This window comes from Arachis duranensis, chromosome 7, assembly GCF_000817695.3.
Source record: "Arachis duranensis cultivar V14167 chromosome 7, aradu.V14167.gnm2.J7QH, whole genome shotgun sequence".
NCBI lineage: Eukaryota > Viridiplantae > Streptophyta > Magnoliopsida > Fabales > Fabaceae > Arachis > Arachis duranensis.
The window spans coordinates 72645998-72666697 of record NC_029778.3 but is presented as its reverse complement, the minus strand read 5'-3'; the positions used below and the strand labels follow the sequence as shown (position 1 = coordinate 72666697).

General features: G+C 34.6%; 1 protein-coding gene across 3 annotated transcripts; it reads right to left on the bottom strand.

The window, feature by feature from the left end:
• Positions 1 to 3494: 3494 nt before the first annotated feature.
• Positions 3495 to 8890, bottom strand: LOC107459807 (persulfide dioxygenase ETHE1 homolog, mitochondrial). Of its 3 annotated transcripts, none has more exons than XM_016078073.3 (10): positions 8315 to 8890; positions 8024 to 8152; positions 7839 to 7946; positions 6839 to 6973; positions 6605 to 6646; positions 6410 to 6469; positions 6284 to 6337; positions 5479 to 5503; positions 5189 to 5262; positions 3495 to 3658 (listed from the first exon to the last, which is right to left on the bottom strand). In XM_016078073.3, the coding sequence occupies exons 1-10, from the start codon at positions 8567 to 8569 to the stop codon at positions 3641 to 3643; spliced, it is 900 nt and encodes a 299-aa protein (XP_015933559.1). In that variant the 5' UTR covers positions 8570 to 8890; the 3' UTR covers positions 3495 to 3640. The 3 variants fall into 3 exon arrangements, with proteins under 3 accessions (XP_015933559.1, XP_020983963.1, XP_015933562.1); XM_021128304.2 differs by lacking the exon at positions 3495 to 3658 and adding an exon at positions 4876 to 5074 and having other exon boundaries at positions 8315 to 8889; XM_016078076.3 differs by lacking the exon at positions 3495 to 3658 and adding an exon at positions 4876 to 5077 and having other exon boundaries at positions 8315 to 8886.
• Between the last annotated feature and the right edge of the window lie 11810 nt (positions 8891 to 20700).

The window sequence follows — 20700 nt, the reverse complement described above, 5'->3', positions numbered from 1 at the left end:
TTTTCAAAGGAGTTATCACTGGATTCATCATCCAGGGGGTTAGTTACAGAAGAAAAAGTAATTCCTTTCTTTTTTACTCTTTTTTCAAATAAGTGTTTTCAAAAGCAAGAAGGTTTCCTCTCAAATCATCAAGTGTCATGGAATCAAGGTTACTGCTCTCAAAAATAATTAAAGCTTTTGTTTCCCACTCTTTAGCGAGACATCTCAGCACTCTTCTCACAAGCACAGAATCGGAATATGTTATTCCCATAGCATCCAAGCCAACAATGATGGTGTTGAACCGTTCGAACAGTTCATCAATGGATTCTCCTTCCTTCATTGTAAACATTTCATACTCCCTGTTTAACATGTCTATCCGAGTCTTCTTTACAATGGTGGTTCCTTCATGAGTGATTTGCAATTTATCCCAGATTTCCTTTGCCGTTGTGCATCGTGATACCTGTCGGTACTCCTCGAAGCTGATAGCACAGTTGAGTAGATTTACAGCCTTGGCATTTAGCTCTAATTTCTTTCTATCTTCTTCGATCCAGCTTGCTTCCGGTTTAAGAGTGACAACTTCTTCAGCACTTGTGTTGATCGGAAATTGAGGACTCTCTAGGATGATCTTCCATAGTCTGTAGTCTACTGCTTGCACAAAGATCTTCATTCTCTCCTTCCAATAGGTGTAGTTTTTTTCATTGAAAAGAGGCGGTCTGTTGCTTGACTGTCCTTCTGTAAGGTTATAGGACACCAGATTTGAGCCACTACTTTCTGCCATGAGGATCTTTTCTCCAAGCTGCAAAGCTTGATCTCTTTGAGACCAAGCTCTGATACCAATTGATGGTTTCAGTGGCTAAGAGAAGGGGGGTTGAATCTTAGCCATCTTTTTTACTATGATTTCACTTTCTGGTCCTTGAGGAGACTTTTTTGTTTTTGTCTCGTCCCTAGCCACGAGACTTTTATTTTTGTCTCGTCACTTGGCACGAGATATTTTTGGTTTTTGCTCCTGGACAGTAGAAACAGAAATGGAGTAGGAGAGAAAAAGAATTACACCCAGATACTGGTTCAGCTGCTAAGTGCAATGCAGCCTACATCCAGTCTCCATCACAACAATGATGAAATTTTACTATAATCAACCTGATTACAAACTGTAAAGTGCTAACCCAACTTACAAGGAGATTCCCACAGAATCATGAAACACAACATAGACGTACAAAGGAACTCTAAGGACATCTATGGCTTTTCTTTTAATTTTGCACTCTCTGCCTTTTTTCGCTCTATGACTTTTTCATACAAACCTCACTTGTTTGCCTTTTTCCATGAGACTCAAGACATGACAAAATTAAACAGAAAAGTTACAAAACAGAATACATTAAAAGAGAAGAAATTCTGTAAGCTTAGGTAGCTATGAGACTTCTGTGCCTTGCACTCTCAAACTTTCTCCTCTTATCAAACCGTGACTGTTCACCCCTTTTATAGAGAAGAGAAGCCTTCACAGTTGAAACAAAACCAAGCTTAACTTCTTTTCCTTCAAAACAGAACCGGTTCGGCCACAGAGAGAGAAGAGGTAACTCATGCAAACCCAACATGCAAATACCTGTAGTTCTTCTTTGGTCATCACTCTTTCATCAATCCGAGTGCTCTATCCTTTGCTTGCTCTTCAAGATGGATTTCTAGCCCTTGATACTTCATGATGATGATGGCTTCATCTGTTTCAATCTCTGCCTTTTTCATCACTTCGCCACTCTAGCTACTTCCTGTAGTGGTTGAGCAGAATCAGAGACAAGCCATGCCTCCAAAAATCTCTTCCTTGCTGGCCGAATCTCCTTCTTTTCTTTTTGAGTATGAGGAGCTCGAGATTACCTCACCAAATCTTACCATTTTTGGTAAAAATCTCAGCCACAGCATACTTTTATTTTGTTATGTTTTCTTGCCATCATCATGATGGTCTTGTAGCGTGTTCTTCCTTCACTTCGGTAGCTCATTTTTACTTCCATGGTTTCTTGGGTAATGACCGAAACAGAGAAGGAAAGAGATGATAGAGAATAAACAACTTGGAAGGAAAGCAATTAAATGAGTTAATTAATATAATTGAAAAGTTGCTTTTACTTCTCTTAGAGTGGCGTGTAGCTTAAACACATCAATCATGTCACTCATATTCTCTCTCTCATTTATGTTTCCAATGCTACCAAATTAAAATTTAAAATCCATCCTTAATGAGAAAGGGAATATGTTGGAGAGCATAAGGCAAATGGTAACATTTGCTTTTCTGATGGGTTTTTGGATCAAGCATTGGATCACTTAGCATGGATCATAGTTGGGCTTTGGAGCAATGAGATTCATTCTGGCCCAATTAATATCACAACCATTCAGCCATATAATATAGGAAACATTAAGCAAGGCTGATTGCAAGTTTTGATTTTGGACTTGCAACAATTCTTTTATTTTCGGCCCAAACAAAATCTGCATCACAAAATTATTAATTAACATATGTTAAATGAAAATCAAATTAATAATTTTGTAATTAAATATTTTAATAATGTTTGTTCATCATCAAAACTAAATTAGAGTTTTCCAAACTCATCAGCCCCACCTAGAGCCAAAAATTTTTAAGATAAGTTTTTCGTTTTTATTTTAAATATTTTATAGTTATTTTTACAGTTTTATTTTTTCTCATACACAGTACCAAGCAGACTTAAGCACGTACAGTTGATTATAACGCCAATATGCATTTTTTTGCAATTAATTATATTTTCGCACTCAAATTTATTTTCTAAGTTAAATTTTCACCAGTAATTTTTTAAATTATAAATTTTAAATCTTTTAACCCCTTTTTGCTTACTTTTAATTTATTAATTAATTATTCGATAAAGTATTAAATTAGTCTCCTACATTTGAGATTTATCCAGAATTACGTCCAAATATAAAGGACTAATTTAATACTTTACCCTTAATTATTTATATTATTATTTATCCAGATTTTACATTTCTCATGATGCTTTCATTTGATTTTGCTCTAAACTAAGACTGGTTACTCAACCACCCTTAGTCTGAGGGATTGTTGGTGTAACTGAAGAAGATAGGAGAGGAATTAAGTTTGATATGATTACTCAACCACTCTTAGTTTTACGTTAATTGTACGTTAATTAACTATGCATATAATCCAGAGATTATTTTTAATATAAAGATGAAGATATTGTTTTGATTAAATATTAATATTTGAAATATATTACAATATTGTGAAAGTAAAAAAAATGTGTCTAACATACATTTTAGGTGTTATCAAAATGATGACAAGTGTCTAATATGTACCCTATATGTTGTCAGAATAATAATGTGTCCAATACACATCCTACATGTTACAACACACATCCTACATATTAACTCTCTACATACAAAATCTATTCACATATAATTATACTAAATAATATCATTTTTAACCAAAAAAAAAAATCAATATTTTTTTCGTATAAAAAAATTAGCCTATATAATCACTTCAAACTTCAAAATACTAAATTAAAGATATTTATGAGATTCATTCAGGAATACAGCTAGCACTGATAGGCTTTGTCTTACAATTCACACAATCACACGTACAATCCTTTGTTTGCTCTGAAATCGCAATTCCACGTGCTTGCAAGTTGCAGTTCTCGGTGTCATTTCACGAATTCATGATTACCTGCAAATTGCTGTCTTATTTAAATTTTTATAGCCCCGAGTGGCACATTTTGATAACGACCCTTTTATCCTTCTTCGATATGATATGATTAGGTAGGTAGCAAACACAGGATAAAAATTTCGATCAGCAAACATATTGTGCGTAAATTTTATCCCATTATAAAATTCTTAGTTTATTTGTCTCAATATGTAAAATTTAGCTCTACCTCATATGCAATGGATAGACAAATCCGTAGTGTAAGAAATATTAGATGCATTATAATATTAACTGGAATTTGTAGGTAAATATATGGGTTAATTGTCAAAATGATTATAAAAACTTATGTGTACATTAATTTTTTTAAAAATACATTCTTTAAATTAATCTATGTAAATACAATAGTAAATCAAATTTGTCATTCCATTAATTAGAAGATGACTATCAAAAAATAATTTATATCATATATCATTGTCTAGCTAATAGAAATTTTCAGAGACCAATTTTTTAAATTGACATGGTGTGATTTTTTAACGATTAATTTTACTATTAATTCATACAAAACATTTTATATAAATATCTTATCATATGTTATTATATTTAACAAACGAAATTCTAACCTAGAGGCGTTGGAGAAGAATAGATATATGTCATCTTTGACTTTGGAAATGGAGTATACTTTCAAGCTTCAAATAAATATCATAGTCATTGATATTTATATTATATAATTTTTTTTTTTGTTGGATTGCCCACGGTATCCCCAACCCGACAGGCCATGTACAAGGCGGGATTCAAACTCCCGACACTTGTTTAAGTGGACGAGTGAACTGACTACTCGACCAACCCAAGTTGGTTTAAAATTTTAAGTAATATGCATTATATTACACATATAAGATATCTCTCCTTTTCTATTTTGTTTTTTCAGGTAAATATAAAAGACATCTCTACTTTTGGAGAGTCAGATAGCACCTTGTTCTCAAAGTTGTTCATTCGAGCCCATAGTCCATTAAAAATTTATAATGTTATTTCTATCTAGGTTTGTCCTAAGATCAGATAAACCCTGAATTTTCAAATAAATTATGTTTCTTCACCCTAATCCAATTGGTTAGTTACTTAATTATGAAAATTCAGTACCAACAACCAAAAGAAAAAGAAAAAAGAAAAAAGCGAAGAGCTCTGTAGCTTAGTCTTCAACGTGTAACATGCCTTAACATAGAAGATAATCAAAAAGAAGAGAACAATAAGCATAATCACTGAAGTATATATTTATATTAGATTGAGGCCCACAATCATTATTTTACTATTAGTTTACATTCTTCATTTTCTGTTCAACTCAAATTCCAATTAACACTTCTTTTTCGTGGTAAATTACATTACTAACTGGTTGCTGGAGTGTGTTATTCGTACTCATTCTTGCTTCTTGCTCACACAGACACCCCTCTACTATTGAATGAGACATAATATAGGACTCAGTTGACATAATCATTTACTTAGCTTGATAAACGAGTCAAAATGAGTACACAAAAATATTTCTTACTTAAAAGAAGTTCATACCTTGGATTGAACTCCACAAACCAAATTAGCTGGGACAGCAACATCGATCATTTTTGGATATGAAAGGTTAAGATCTGTTGCACGAATCAAATATAACCATGTAAAAGTTAACTTTGATGTTTTATTTATAATAAGTAGAACCTTATAGTTTGAGGTGACCTAATTTTCAATTATATTTCTATAGTTTAAAAAATTTTTAATCAGATGCTTATCTTGAAAAAGAATTAATCAAGACCTACTACAGCAATTTATTATTATGATAAGACTTTAAGAGTTTAGTTAGCACTTACTTGCCATGATGTTCTTGAAAGTTTCCTGGAAAAGAGGCATCCACAATGTCAATAGTAAGTACTACATATCTTGGGGCTAACCAGCAGTATTATTATAAATGAAATTTCCGCAAGTTGATAACCTTTTTAGTTAGTTATAAAACAAAATTCTGTCATCACAATATGAAAATTATATTTTTCTTGATCCTAGATCAAAACAAAAGGATTTGCTCATGTTTCATGATCAACAAAGCAGCATCTCGTAGTAGATAGTTCAATGAATGGTAAGCAAACACGATAATATAAGACCATTACTCTCTTATCTACTAATCAGAGAAGAAGTAATTTAATGTTCTTTATATTATATTTGAAAAAATGTAAACTATATATTTTATAAACAAACGTGTTCATGAATATAGACCATGTTTCAAAGAATCCTCGATTACATTTTCAAGAGCTCAGCTTCCCTGACAAAAGTTATTTATCACAGAATATTAGCTTTGCTGTAAATTGGATGTCAGTTGAAGCATTCAAATAGTAGATCCGACCCTAAAATGAGGAGATTGGTAAAGTTAGAAACTGAAGTTCCAATTACCCTTGAATCAGGGTATTGGGACTCACTGACTCACACATGATTTAAATTTATAATCCAATGGTGATTCTTACTTTCCATATTTCCATGCTTTGAGGATCTCTCTTTTGCTCAAATCACAATCACATGTAAATCTCTTATTAGAGTCTCTAAAAGAGTGTCTTCACACAATTCACAACTATATGTTCGGTTAGTGGATTGAGATTATAAAATATGGACATTTTCAAGCATTACCTCATCCTTTGTTAGCCGTGGATTGTACTGCATCTCCTCTCCAACAGTGCTTACCTGAAATCAGTAACTTGTAAGCAACTCTCTAATGATAGGTTTGGCAAGCAAAAACCTAAAAACTTTCCATACACTGAATCCTTTGTAGTCATGAGCTGGGTAGATAAATGTATCCTTGGGCAGTGTAAAAATCTGTTTCCAAAAATATGCGAGTGAGTCATAATTATACCCAACTTTTGGAACAAGAAATATATTATCTCTCTTAGTTCTTGGTCTACTTGTCTGAGTTTATGCTTAACATAATGCATAATCATCTTAAAGTCATGCCTGTGAATGTACTGATTTGTAAAGCTGCTCCGAACTCCCACCCTGCATAACAATTACAGAATCAGATACAATTGACTACATATAGTTCATTGCTTCAAGATAATATGGTAAGAATCACCAGCCCTGTATCAGTCTATAGGAAAATGCAAACTTATCCATTGTTCTTCGTTCATATAACTCTGAAGGCCTTTGAGAAGCAGAAACAAAAGGAAATGGAAATACAGTATTATATACCTGAAAGTCGGTCCTTCCACATCCACGTATTAATAGGGCATCTCCAGTGAATGCCATCCTAGGTTGAGGTTGATCAGAAGCATCTCCTGTAACATAGGTAACGCAACCCAAGGTATGACCAGGAGTAGCTCGAACCTACAGAGAGCAATGCCATAAAATGTATTACAGAGTAGCTCATACAATAAATCATAACATAAGTACGATATCAACACCCTTGCAAAAAAAGAAAAATAAATCCACTTGACAAAAAAAATGAAAAGGAAAAGAATAGCCGACAGTCAACAAAAGAAAAGTGAGTTATGGCTTGACCTCTTTTTTTATCCCAAGTGTACAAGGAGGCAAAACTAGTAAGAGAATTCTTCATTTCATCCTTGATAAAAATAACATTGAGTCATTATGGATTGGCCTCCTTTGCTTCTCAACAAAAGTTTACAGCCTTAAATGCCATCTTTTCAAAGCGATCATAATTTAGTATATATCATGTCTTTCAAAAAAAAAGACCTGCAACTAATGTCTAATGACATATCTATCATTTATCAATACGCCTAACTAGTTCTTAAGGTAGCCGTATTTTCACTGATGTTGTTTTAATAACTAGGGGCTGCATCTAATTCTCTTTTAACACTTCCAAATATTTTATGGATCCAATTTTCAAATTTATCAAAGACTACAAAAGCAATCTCAAACCTAATGAAATGTAATGTATTATTGATAATTCCTTGTCATTAGGAAACCCGAGACACAAAACTCAATTTATAGCACTCTAAATACTGGGCATTGCAGAACAAAATAGCTGCAACATCAAACTAGCCCTGCAGCTGCAGCCTTACCTATAGTTACCGAAATCCTGGTCCAGGAACAAGTATGCAGCTCATTGCATCACATAACTTGCTACTTTTTATGATTAATTATAATTTAAAAGTATTCCCTTAGAGATAATCCAGCAGAGAGTATGCAATACAAAGGTAGAAAAAGAGAATCAAGGTCACTATGGACTCACCTCCAAAAAAAGATCACCAAAATGGACTTTATCACCTGGTTCCACAAAAAGATCAGCCGTTGCACCACTTGCTTTCGAAATAATAGATTTTACACCCGGAACTTTGCTCTATTCAAAATAAGTACACAACAAAACACATATAAAACAAATTAAATGAACATAACAATAATTCAACAGCTGCTCACCTTGATAAGGCCAGTCCCAGTGACATGATCAGCATGTACATGAGTGTTCATGGCATACACAAGCTTCAATCCCAGCTCTTGAATAAGGGATAAGTCTCTATCCACTGTTCTATCTACAGGGTCTATCAACTAAATTTGTTTTTAAAAAAAAAAAGAGAATTCATCATTGACCAATTCAAGATAACAGAATAAACCATTATGCAATCCCTCAAACACTTGGCACGCATATCGAAAGAGACCCCACTTTCGTAAAAAAAAAAAAAAAAAGAAAACAAAAAGTTGGAAACTTACAAGCGCTGGTTTATCGGGGTGTGATGCATCAGCAAGAAGGTACGTGTATGTAGACGATTCCTTCTCGAAAAGCTGGCGAAACAAGAGCTTTGAGGAGGAAGAGGAAGAAGAAGAAGAGAAAGAAGTCATTTGTGATCGAAGTGCAAAGGTAGTTCTTTTGGGAATTGATGTTGAAAGAGAAACAGAGGTAAGAGGAAAGGTTGAAGCTTTGGATGCAAATAGAGAAACTCTAACGATATGATGAAAACGAAGCATCTTTGGGTAACTTAAATAGTTGGCAAGTGTTGACGAATGACGAGGAGAGAGAGAGAGAGAGAGAGGAAACAATGGAGAATGAATATGATGATATTGTTGTTGGATGATGATAAATTGATAATGCTAAAGTAGTTGTTGGCGTTGTGAATGATAAAAATAAAATTAATAATTTAATAATAAGAAAATAATAAAGGAATTATTGAGGACGATGGTTTCGATTTTCGATCAATTTGGCATAGGAAAGGTCGCAAATGGGAGTGTAAGGAATTGCCGAAGGACGACGAAGGTTTGTCACTATTGTAGTATTGTTTTTGTATTTTGTTTCTGGGGTGGCAGGTCGAGGTGTCAGATGAAGATACAGTGGACCACTCCGTCTGTGCAAGCAATTTATGGTACCCTTTTAGGAAGTAGGAACTCCTATAATTGAAAAAAAAATCCTATTAACGAGGAGGGTTAAAGAACTAGCAAATTTTGTGATTTGTAGTTATCAATTAATTATTATTAGTATTTTAATGATATGAGATTTCATCTAATGATGAGAAATTATTTACCTCTTTTTTACCGATTAAGTGCTGTCCAAATTTTAATAAAAATGCAGATTCCCTAGACTTTCTCCCTTCAACGATGAATTTCATACGATAAGGTATCTAAACTCTAATTTTGTATGATTTTTTAATAAAATTTTTAAATTATCCCACCATTTATCTTTAAATTCACTTCTATTTCCTCTCTTCTTTCTCGTATTCCAAACTTTCATATCAATTATTATCCAAATATTTTTACTATCTCTTGAACTCTACCCTGATGACCTTAAGGTTGTGACACCTTGAGGTTGTGGTAACATAGAATTTTACGCTTAATTTATAAATCAGAGGTAGTAAGACGTTACAACGTGTAAAAACAACATACGTATATATATATATATTTAAAGGATAATTTAACTAGGAAACTTAAAAGATAAGATAGATATAAGCATAGAATGTTTGTCACTCTCGTAAAACGATAATGATAAAAAACGTAGATTACAAAAACAAGAAAAACAATATATATATATATATATTTATTGTTTACGTAATCTTGCGTTTATGCTCGTTTGTAATTTTCGATTAAAAATAGAGTTTCGTTAATCCAATTACAAGCTTGATATTATTAAGAATAGTGTTAGTGTAACTTTAAGTTGGTAACATTCAATGTTTCGGTATGAGCGTGTCGAGTTAATACTCAAATTGGCCCCTGAAATTTGTCCCCTGACTCAATTTAGTACTCAAGGTTTCAATTGGCTCTAATTGTACCCTGAAATTTTGGCTCATGCTTCAATTTGGCCCTTCCGTCGTTATCCATCACCAGAAAGTTGATGCATGTTTTCTAATAAAAATAACATTTTTTTAAACAAAATTTCAATATAATATAATAATTAATAAACAGTTAATTATTAAATTTTAAAAAATTTGGGGTGTTATATCTTACCCTACTTATAAAAATTTTCGTCCTTGAAAATTGTTATATTGAAATAAGTTCAAACTTAAATCAAAGAAAATAGGACACACGAAGAAAAGTACAGCTAAACAGAGGTACATAGGGACAATAAGGTTTGGTCGGGAAATAATTCAAATTTCATTTTAAGGAGGAAATCCGAAACAAAGGATTCCAATGAAAATAATGAAAGAAGATATGACATCAAGTCACAGAGCACAAATAAAGAGTTTACATCGAAACATTCCCAAACACCGTGATTCGCATTACTGACGTTAGGATTTTTGCTAGTAAATAATTTTATAAAAATAGTCGCGTTGTAGATATAGATTCTAAACCGACAGAAATCCCTTCGTGCAAACGTTTTAGTTGTCACAAGTAACAAACCCCTAAATAAATTGATAACCGAAGTATTTAAACCTCGGGTCGTCTTCTCAAGGAATTGCAGGGAGGTATGTTCTTATTATTGGTTATGAGTTTTGTAAATCGGGGATTTTGAGAATGAGGAGCAGATATGATAAATGACAAGTAAACTAAATAAATGACTGTAAAATAAACTATTGGCAAGGTATGAGAACTGGAAGTCTTATCCTAGTTATCCTTATCAATTGTGATGAGAATTGGATTTTTCTCCCACTTTGTTAACCTCTAACTATGAAGGTAAGTCAAGTGAATGAATTAATTCGAATCCTCAAGTCCCAGTCTTTTCTTGGAAAAAGTTAGAGTTATTGGATCTCGAATTAATTCTTGAAGAATTCCAATTTTCGGTCAACAATGAGTTTGATAACTCAAAAGTCACCAATTAATCAACCAGAGCCAAAAGGTAGAAAAATCTAAATTATTTATATCATAAATAAGAGAAACAAATCATAGATCTGAAAATACCTCAAATAATATTTATTAAGAAAATCATAATATGAATGTCATTAAGCCAAATTGGCAACATATATAATTAAAAATAAGAGAAGTCAAAATAAAGGAATATTAAACCTGGAGCTAAGAAGAATTATAAGTTGAAATAATAATAAATCCTAAATCCTTTAAGAAGAATTCTAATCCTAAATCCTAAGAGAGAGGAGAGAACCTCTCTCTCTAAAAACTACATCTAAACTATGAAAAGTGAATTATGAGAGCCTCCTGAGTCTCTGCAAGTTCCCTGACTTTAATCTGTGTTTCTGGAGCGAAAACTGGGTTGAAATGCGGCCCAAAATCTCTGCCAGCGACTTTTGTAATTCTGCAGATCGCACACGTCACGCGATCGCGTCATCCATGCGGACGCGTCATTCGCGCTTTTTCGTACCACGCGTTCGTGTCGTCCACGCTTCCGCGTCACTTGTGCTTTTCCAATCCGCGCGGTCGCGTGAGTCATGCGGCCGCGTCACTTCTCGCTGGTTATCTCCTCAATTTCTCGTGTTCCTTCTATTTTTGCTAGCTTCCTTTCCGATCTTCAACTCATTCATGCCCTATAAAGCCTGAAACACTTAACACACAGATTACGGCATCGAATGGAATAAAGGAGAATTAAAATGCATAATTAAAAGTCTCTAGGAAGTAGTTTTCAATCATGTAATAATTTCAGGAAGGAAATATAAATGTATGTTAAATTAATGAATAAGTGGGTAAGGATCATGATAAAACCACACAATTAAACACATTGTAAACCATAAAATAGTGGTTTATCAACCTTCCCACACTTAAACATTAGCATGTCCTCATGCTAAACTCAAGGAGACCAAATAAATGAGTAGGAAAAGGCAAGACTCATGCAATGCAACCTATGAATGTGAATGCAACTACATGCTAAAATGATTCTACCTACTTGGTGAAAAGTAAATAAATCCTTCAAGAATAGATATGAACTGGATTTCACTAATTCAATTCACAAATTACAATATAAGTAACTTGCAAGAAGAAGATGGCTCATGAGAGCAGGGAACATAGAATTAAGCACTGAACCCTTACTGGTAGTGTATATCACTCTAACTCTCAAGTGTCTAGGGTCAATTCTCTCAATTCTCTACTAATCTTGCTTTCTATAGCTTGCTCTTCATCTAACAATCGACAAAAATTTAATGCACCAATACACAAATCAAGAGGTCTTTTAAGGGTTGTAATGGGGTTAGGATCAAGGTAGGATTGTATTTGGCCAAGTAGACTAAAATTTGAATCCTTAATTAATATAAACTTTCCACCTAACTCAAGACAATTCATTTAATTAAAATACAAAATCTAACTTTCTATTAACTGTGCTTTCCACATGTTCATGCATCCTAAAATTGAGTTTAGTACATATGCATTGATACTAACACTTACTTTGGGGCATTTTGTCCCCTTTTATTACTTGCTTTTTTTTTATTCTTCTCAATCCATATGATTAAGGTTTTGAATGCATAAACATGTTCTTAACATTTTTCATATTTTCACACAAAGTCTAACATACTCAATTCCCAAACCAAACGTTTCCAAACCCACTTTTCCCCACACTTAATTCATGAGCATTCTCACTAGTCTAAGCTAATCAAGGATTCAAATTAGGGACATTATTGTTTTCCGCTTAGAGTTAGTGATGAGCTAAAGTAAAGAACAAGGGGTAAAATAGGCTCAACTTGGGTTTGCAAAGGATAATAAAAGGTAAGGCCATAAGGGTATGTAAGCTCAGTGAAACAAGGCCTCAATCATATAAGTGCATAATTTTAGAGAGAAAAACACACATCAAAAATAATATATTGGTTGATAGAATGCAACCAATCAAATAGGCTCAAAATCTCACTGGTTTTATGTGTTCGAGCTCTAAACTATATTCCAAAATAATATTTCTTCAAACAAGTTTTTCAAAAAGTTTTATTCAAATTAGTGAAATACTATAAAAATTTCTTGAAAAAGAAAATATTACTTTAACCAAGTGGTAAAATATGCATAAAATTAAACTATAATGCAACAATGAAAAACAAAAATTGGTGTTAAGAAGGGACTAACTGACCCGTGGAGATCGGTATCGACCTCCCCACACTTAAAGATTGCACCGTCCTCGGTGCATGCTGAGATGTACAGGTGGGCAGGTGTTGTGGTTCCTCAGCCGATGCTCGTTGTAGAGTCTTTCTCTTTACTCTTCCCGGTGGCCAGCCTGAAAAAGGGAGAAGAGAAAGGGACATGAAGTCAAAGGGATAGAGTAAAGAAGAGGGCGGTACGAGTGATAATCATGCCAAGTAAGGAAAATAGTGAATGAAAGATATGGTCGCGATTCCATGTGATCAGTTCATCAATGGAAATATAGCAAGGCATGGGGAGTATTGGATGCAAGATGTTTATTAGCATGTCGGCAAGGGCATGAGTAGCATAGATCAAGCATCAAAAGCTTTAATGTATTGTTAGTCGTGAAAAACTAACAATAATGTTTGTATTGACAATTATATTTAATTAATAAAATAGTAAAGAAAATTTGTGAAAAGCAAGCATTGAATAGTAGAAGAGAATAATTTAAAATAATGCACAATGTCATACGGGCTTTTTCACAAACACTTAGCATGCATGGTGAATATGTTATTGAAAATATTAATTAGAACATGCAAGAAATCCTATAAAAATAATATATAATTGTCAAACAATTCTTTGAATAACCCACAAGCAAAATAAATAAATTTCTAACACTAATGAAAATAATGCAATGAATGAAACTATGAAAATAAATTAAATAGAAGAGAAGAGGGATGAGAAGAAGAAAGTAAGAAAAGGAAGAACAAAGAAGAAAAGAAATAAGAAAGGAAGAAAAGAATTAGATATAGGGAAGAGAAAATAAGATATTTAGCTGCGTTGGAAAAGTTGTGCGGCGCAAGCGACGCGGACGCGTGGGGGACGCGGTCGCGCGACTTGCGCTTAAATTAATCGACGCGGTTGCGTCGGTCACGCGGACGCGTGACTTAGGTTATGCTACTGGCGTGAGGGCAGCCTCGCGCTCGCACAACTCTCTGTTCAAAATCTTATTTTGCCAAATTTTGGGTGACGCGATCGCGTGGGGCATGCGATCGCGTGAGTGGGCTTCCAAAAGGAATGACGCGGACGCGTCGGCGACGCGGTCGCGTGATAGAAATTGTGCGTCCAGCACCACTCTCGCACAATAATTCGTTGTGCACCCTTTTTACGTCGAAAATCAGGGCACGCGGTCGCGTGGGAGGCCATTATTCCCATGTGACGCGGACACGTCAGCGACGCGGTTGCGTGGGACGATTTGGGTCACTGGCAAGCCTCCAGCCACACTCCAGCGTGACTCTCTGTTCATTTTTATTTTCTCACCTCTCCTTTCGACGCGGACGCGTCGCTGATGCGGTCGCATCGCGTGGCATTTTTTTTTAATATGCAGTATGTAGAATGCAAAATGATATGAATGTTATGAGTAATTCCAGGTTCAATGAAAAACTTGAAAACAAATAAAACTAAATAAAAATGAAAAAGAAATGATCATACCATGGTGGGTTATCTCCCACCTAGCACTTTTAGTTAAAGTCCTTAAGTTGGACAATTGAGGAGCTTCCTGTTATGGCGGCTTGTGCTTGAACTCATCCAGAAATCTCCACTAATGTTTGGAGTTCCAGTAGCCTCCGGGGTCCCAAACTAGGCATGTGAAGCTTCTGAGCAGCTTCAAACAGATTTTCAGGCTCTTGGGGTGATAAATATCAGAATATATTCCAGGATCCCAAACTTTAGTTCCAAATTCGCTTTCGTTTTGATCTATACTTTTCCATCCGGGCGGTTTGGAAATTAGATTCTCACCAAGATGACCAAACATTTTCTGAGATCCATTCGATTGAACATGATACCAATCCGCGCACTTCGAGTTGAAGCGTGGAACCTTATTGAACCTTGTATACCAGCTCTGAGTGCGAGCCATTTTCCTTTTACTCTTAAAGCCGCAGAGAGCTCTAAGCTGGCCATCTGTTTCAAGTAAACCGTATTCAAGTGGAAAAATAAAGATAAGAGTCAAAGATTTTACCCACTTGAAGTCTGTGTTGGTTGGTAGTGGCCTTGGGATCAATGTTTTTAGTGGTTCTGCAAGCTCTACTCCCTTGTGTTCTTCAGTGAATTCCTCCACTTCCATGCAAACCTTTTTCATTCCAGCCATGTCCTGGTCAAAGTCTTCCATATCTTCCTCATCACTTGAGTCATAATTAGGAGGTTGAGAAAAGTCGACCTCTGCATCATCTTCGTATTTACTTGGGGAAGATTCTTCTGTCTCAAAGAATTCACTTGCGGGTGCAAGTTCATCACTAGGGGGACTTGACTGGTGACTATCATCATCAAGGAAACATGTGTCTTGAGTTACTCTGTCCAGTTCTTCATAAGATATCTGCATTGGAGGCTGCGCAACATCCTCTTGAGCATCAATTGTAACATTCTTGACGGAATTCTCCACAACTCTGGATTCAGGTGGTGGTTCGGCATCTCCTAAATCTTCAACCAACTCTTCTTCTTCGACAATGACAGCTTCCTCTATTTGTTCTAGTACGAAGTTATGCTCTATGCTGTCCACTGGAGTTTCTTGTGTCTTCTTCACAATACATTCTTCATTAGATTCTCCACATGAAGCCATGGGAGTCTGTTGAGTGTCTAAATGTCTGGAAGATAATTGATTTATTGCTTGCTCCAGTTGATGAAGGGTTGCATTGAACTGGTTTACTGATTCCTTGAAGCGAACCTGTGATTCTTGACTTGATGGATATGGACATGGTGCATAAGGGAGTGGTGGTTCTTAGGAGTAATTAGATTGGCGTTGGGGTGAATAAGGATCATGTGGTAGTGAATGGTGAAAAGAAGCTTGTGAGTGTGGTGGTTCGAAGTTATGTCGAGAGGATGGTCTCTGAGCACATGGTGGGGCTTGTTGGTAGCTACTAGGTGGTCTACCAAATCTTTCAGCTGGGTATGCATTGTAGAATGGTCGTTGTCCATGATATCTTGGAGGGTGTTGTTGCCTAAAGGGTTGATTAGATCATCTTGGCTCCATCCATCCTTGATTGGTCTGACCGTGATGCATATTCCTTCTGTGGTTTCTATTTCCTTCAACAAAGTTAGAACCAAACTCAAAGCGAGAGGGGTGAGAATTCATAGTAGTTATCAGAAATAAGGAGGAAAAATGAGAAACAAATAAACAAGTAAAAGAAAAATATTTTTTTTTGAAAAATATTTACAATAACCAATAATAAGGCACACGTTTGCAATTCTCCGGCAACGGCACCATTTTGACGTTAGGATTTTTGCTAGTAAAGAATTTTATAAAAATAGTCGCGTTGTAGATATAGATTCTAAACCGACAGAAATTCCTTCGTGCAAACGTTTTGGTTGTCACAAGTAACAAACCCCTAAATAAATTGATAACCGAAGTATTTAAATCTCGGGTCGTCTTCTCAAGGAATTGCAGGGAGGTATGTTCTTATTATTGATTATGAGTTTTGTAAATCGGGGGTTTTGAGAATGAGGAGCAGATATGATAAATGACAAGTAAACTAAATAAATGATTGTAAAATAAACTCTTGACAAGGTATGAGAACTGGAAGTCCTATCCTAGTTATCCTTATCAATTGTGATGAGAATTGGATTTTTCTCCCACTTTGTTAACCTCTAACTATGAAGGTAAGTCAAGTGAATGAATTAATTCGAATCCTTAAGTCCCAGTCTTTCCTTGGAAAAATTTAGAGTTATTGGATCTCGAATTAATTCTTGAAGAATTCTAATTTTCGGTCAACAATGAATTTGATAACTCAAGAGTCACCAATTAATCAACCAGAGCCAAAAGGTAGAAAAATCTAAATTATTTATATCATAAATAAGAGAAACAAATCATAGATCTGAAAATACCTCAAATAATAGTTATTAAGAAAATCATAACATGAATATCATTAAGCCAAATTGGCAACAAATATAATTAAAAATAAGAGAAGTCAAAATAAAGGAATATTAAACCTGGAGCTAAGAAGAATTATAAGTTGAAATAATAATAAATCCTAAATCCTTTAAGAGGAATTCTAATCCTAAATCCTAAGAGAGAGGAGAGAACCTCTCTCTCTCTAAAAACTACATCTAAACTATGAAAAGTGAATTATGAGAGCCTCCTGAGTCTCTGCAAGTTCCCTGACTTTAATCTGTGTTTCTGGGCCGAAAACTGGGTTGAAATGCGGCCCAGAATCTCTGCCAGCGACTTTTGTAATTCAGCAGATCGCGCATGTCACGCGATCGCGTCATCCATGCGGACGCGTCATTCGCGTTTTTCCCTGCCACGCGTTCGCGTCGTCCACGCTTCCGCATCACTTGTGCTTTTCCAATCCGCGCGGTCGCGTGAGCCATGCGGCCGCGTCATTGCGATTTCTCCTCTCTCACGCGAACGCGTGAGCCATGAGGCCGCGTCACTTCTCGCTGGTTATCTCCTCAATTTCTCGTGTTCCTTCCATTTTTGCTAGCTTCCTTTCCAATCTCTAACTCATTCATGACCTATAAAGCCTGAAACACTTAACACACAGATTACGGCATCGAATAGAATAAAGGAGAATTAAAATGCATAATTAAAAGTCTCTAGGAAGCAGTTTTCAATCATGTAATAATTTCAGGAAGGAAATATAAATGCATGCTAAATTAATGAATAAGTGGGTAAGGATCATGATAAAACCACACAATTAAACACATTGTAAACCATAAAATAGTGGTTTATCATTTACCTATGAACTTTATTTGCCTATGACAATCCATTAGTATTTTCGTATACACCAATAATCAGTATTAAGTTGGCCAGACCTAATACTATGAGAAATGCAACGATCGACTAACAGCAATAATCAATAGACAGTCATGCATTTGACACAGACACTCAAAGTATGCAGTGAAGCATAGTCAGTCCATCCCTAAGGCTCTAACAGGAACGAACTGCTCTGATACCATAATGTAATACCCTAACTTTTAGCACGTCATGATGATATCAAAAGTGAGGCATTACTGACCTGTTCTCCGTATTTACTATTTAATACTGAGTCTTTAGTTCGACTTCGCGTTTCAATTTTTAAGAAAAAGTCGAAAAGTTTAGTTTTTACTAATTGAAATCATATATCAAAGATCCCCAAGGAATACCAGTCACATAGTTATTAATAATAATAAACATAATACAAAGGAATCAAATTTAACTCAGATATAACTCATGTCCTTCTTTATAAAATAAAATCTTAACTAACAAAGGCGAGAGAAATCTAGAAAAGCGACTCAACACATAAATATAACTCAAATAAGGCTAATAAATGCCTGCCGCTTCAAACTGAGTCCTCGAACTTGTGTCACTGTAAGGGTGAAAGATTTTGGGGTGAGAACAAACCACGCGTTCTCAGTAGGGAATGGGAATGCCGTAAGAGTAATGAAATAAAATGCAAATAATTAACTTTACTCAATAAGCTTTTTGGCATTTTTTAATTAAAAACTTATAATTTAAAAAATAAAATCCCCTACCTCCGTATGAAATCAAAATCAACAAAAGTTTCGAAAAAATTTTCTGATCGAGCTATTGAAGAGGAAAGTATCAAAAATCATCTGTGCCTCCTTGAACTCCAGTTGGCCAAATTCAAGGAACAGGGAAATTACGTCATCGTCAGTTTCAACCGGACAAAAATAACGCCAACATATAGAAGAAGAAGATACGAATATTTTTATCGAATTAGATTTTTTTATTAGAGTTACAGATCTCAAGAAATTAAAGCTAAAAGCTCGGTGAGGTTTATGGTTTTTTTCATGCAGCATCGGTCTCTTACTCTCACCGTTAGTGAAAGTAAAAATGGAAGCAAAGGAAGCTAGGTGATGATGATTAAATGTGATATTAAATTAGGTGTCTTAGTTTTTCATATATATATACAGATGTGTATATTCCTTCATGCCACGTTCATATAAGAATAAGTCATAATTAAATTAAATTTCGATAATTACAAATTTTATTTAATTATTTTTAATAAAAATAACATTTTTATAAAATAAAATTTTAATATAATATAATAATTAATAAATAGTTAATTATTTAATTTTCAAAAATTTGGAGTATTATATCTTACCCTACTTATAAAAATTTTTGTCTTCGAAAATTGTTATATTGAAATAAGTTCAAACTTAAATAAAAAAAATAGGACACACGAAGGGAAGTACAGCTAAACAGAGGTACATTGGGACAATAAGGTTTGGTCGGGGAATAATTCAAATTTCATTTAAGGAGGGAATCCGAAACAAAGGATTCCAATGAAAATAATGAAAGAAGAGATGACATTAAGTCACAGAGCACAAATAAAGAGTTTATATCGAAACATTTCCAAACCCCGTGATTCGCATTACCTATGAACTTTATTTGCCTATGACAATCCGTTAGTGTTTTCGTATACACCATTAATCAGTATTAAGTTGGCCAGATCTAATACTATAAGAAATGCAACGATCGACTAACAGCAATAATCAATAGACAGTCATGCAACTGACAGAGACACTCAGAGTACGCAGTGAAGCATAGTCAGTCTATCCCTAAGGCTCTAACAGGAACGAACTACTCTGATACCATAATGTAATACCCTAACCTTTAGCACGTCATGATGGTACCAAAAGTGAGGCGTTATTGACCTGTTCTCCGTATTTACTATTTAATACTGAGCCTTTAGTTCGACTTCGCATTTCAATTTTTAAGAAAAAGTCGAAAAGTTTAGTTTTTATTAATTAAAATCATTTGATATCCCCAAGGAATACCAGTCACGTAGTTATTAATAATAATAAACATGTACAAAGGAATCAAATTTAACTCAGATACAACTCCTGTCCCTCTGTATAAAATAAAATCTTAACTAACAAAGGCGAGAGAATTCTAGAAAAGCGACTCAACACATAAAATTCACTCAAATAAGGCTAATAATCACCCGCAGCTTCAAACTGAGTCATTGAACCTGTGTCACGGTAAGGGTGAAAGATTTTGGAGTGAGAATAAACCACGCGTTCTCAGTATGGAATGGAAATGCTGTAAGAGTAATGAAATAAAATGCAAATAATTAACTTTACTCAATAAACTTTTTGGTATTCTTAAATTAAAAACTTATAATTTAAAAAACGAAATCCTCTACCTCCATATGAAATCAAAATCAACGAAAGTTTCGAAAGAACTTTCTGACCGAGCTGTTGAAGAGGAAAGCATCAAAAATCATCTGTGCCTTCTTGAACTCCAGTTGGCCAAATCCAAGGGACAGGGGAGTTACGTCACCATCAGTTTCAACCAGACAAAAATAACGCCAACATGTAGAAGAAAAAGATATGAACACTTTTAGCGAATTAGATTTTTTATTAGAGTTATAGATCTTAAGAAATTAAAGCTAGAAGCTCGGTGAGGTTTATGGTTTTCTTCATGCAGCTTCGGTCTCTCACTCTCACCGTTGGTGAAAGTAAAAATGGAAGCAAAGGAAGCTAGGTGATGATGATTAATTGTGAGATTAGATTAGGTGTCTTAGTTTTTTATATATGTATACTCGTGTATATTCCTTCATGCCACGTTCATATATATGCACATATATATACACATATGGTTATTCATATATATGAATGATTATGATTAAATTAATGCAAATAAAATGTGATCCACGGTAAGATATATATATATATATATATATATATAT

Coding starts and splice junctions, on each gene's coding strand:
- LOC107459807 (XM_021128304.2), bottom strand. CDS start 8,569: ATGCTTCGTTTTCATCATATCGTTAGAGTTTCTCTATTTGCATCCAAA. Junction 5,263..5,478: donor TTTCAAGAACATCATGGCAA/GTAAGTGCTAAC, acceptor TTCGTGCAACAG/ATCTTAACCTTTCATATCCA. Junction 5,075..5,188: donor TTTGTGGAGTTCAATCCAAG/GTATGAACTTCT, acceptor ATTCAATAGTAG/AGGGGTGTCTGTGTGAGCAA.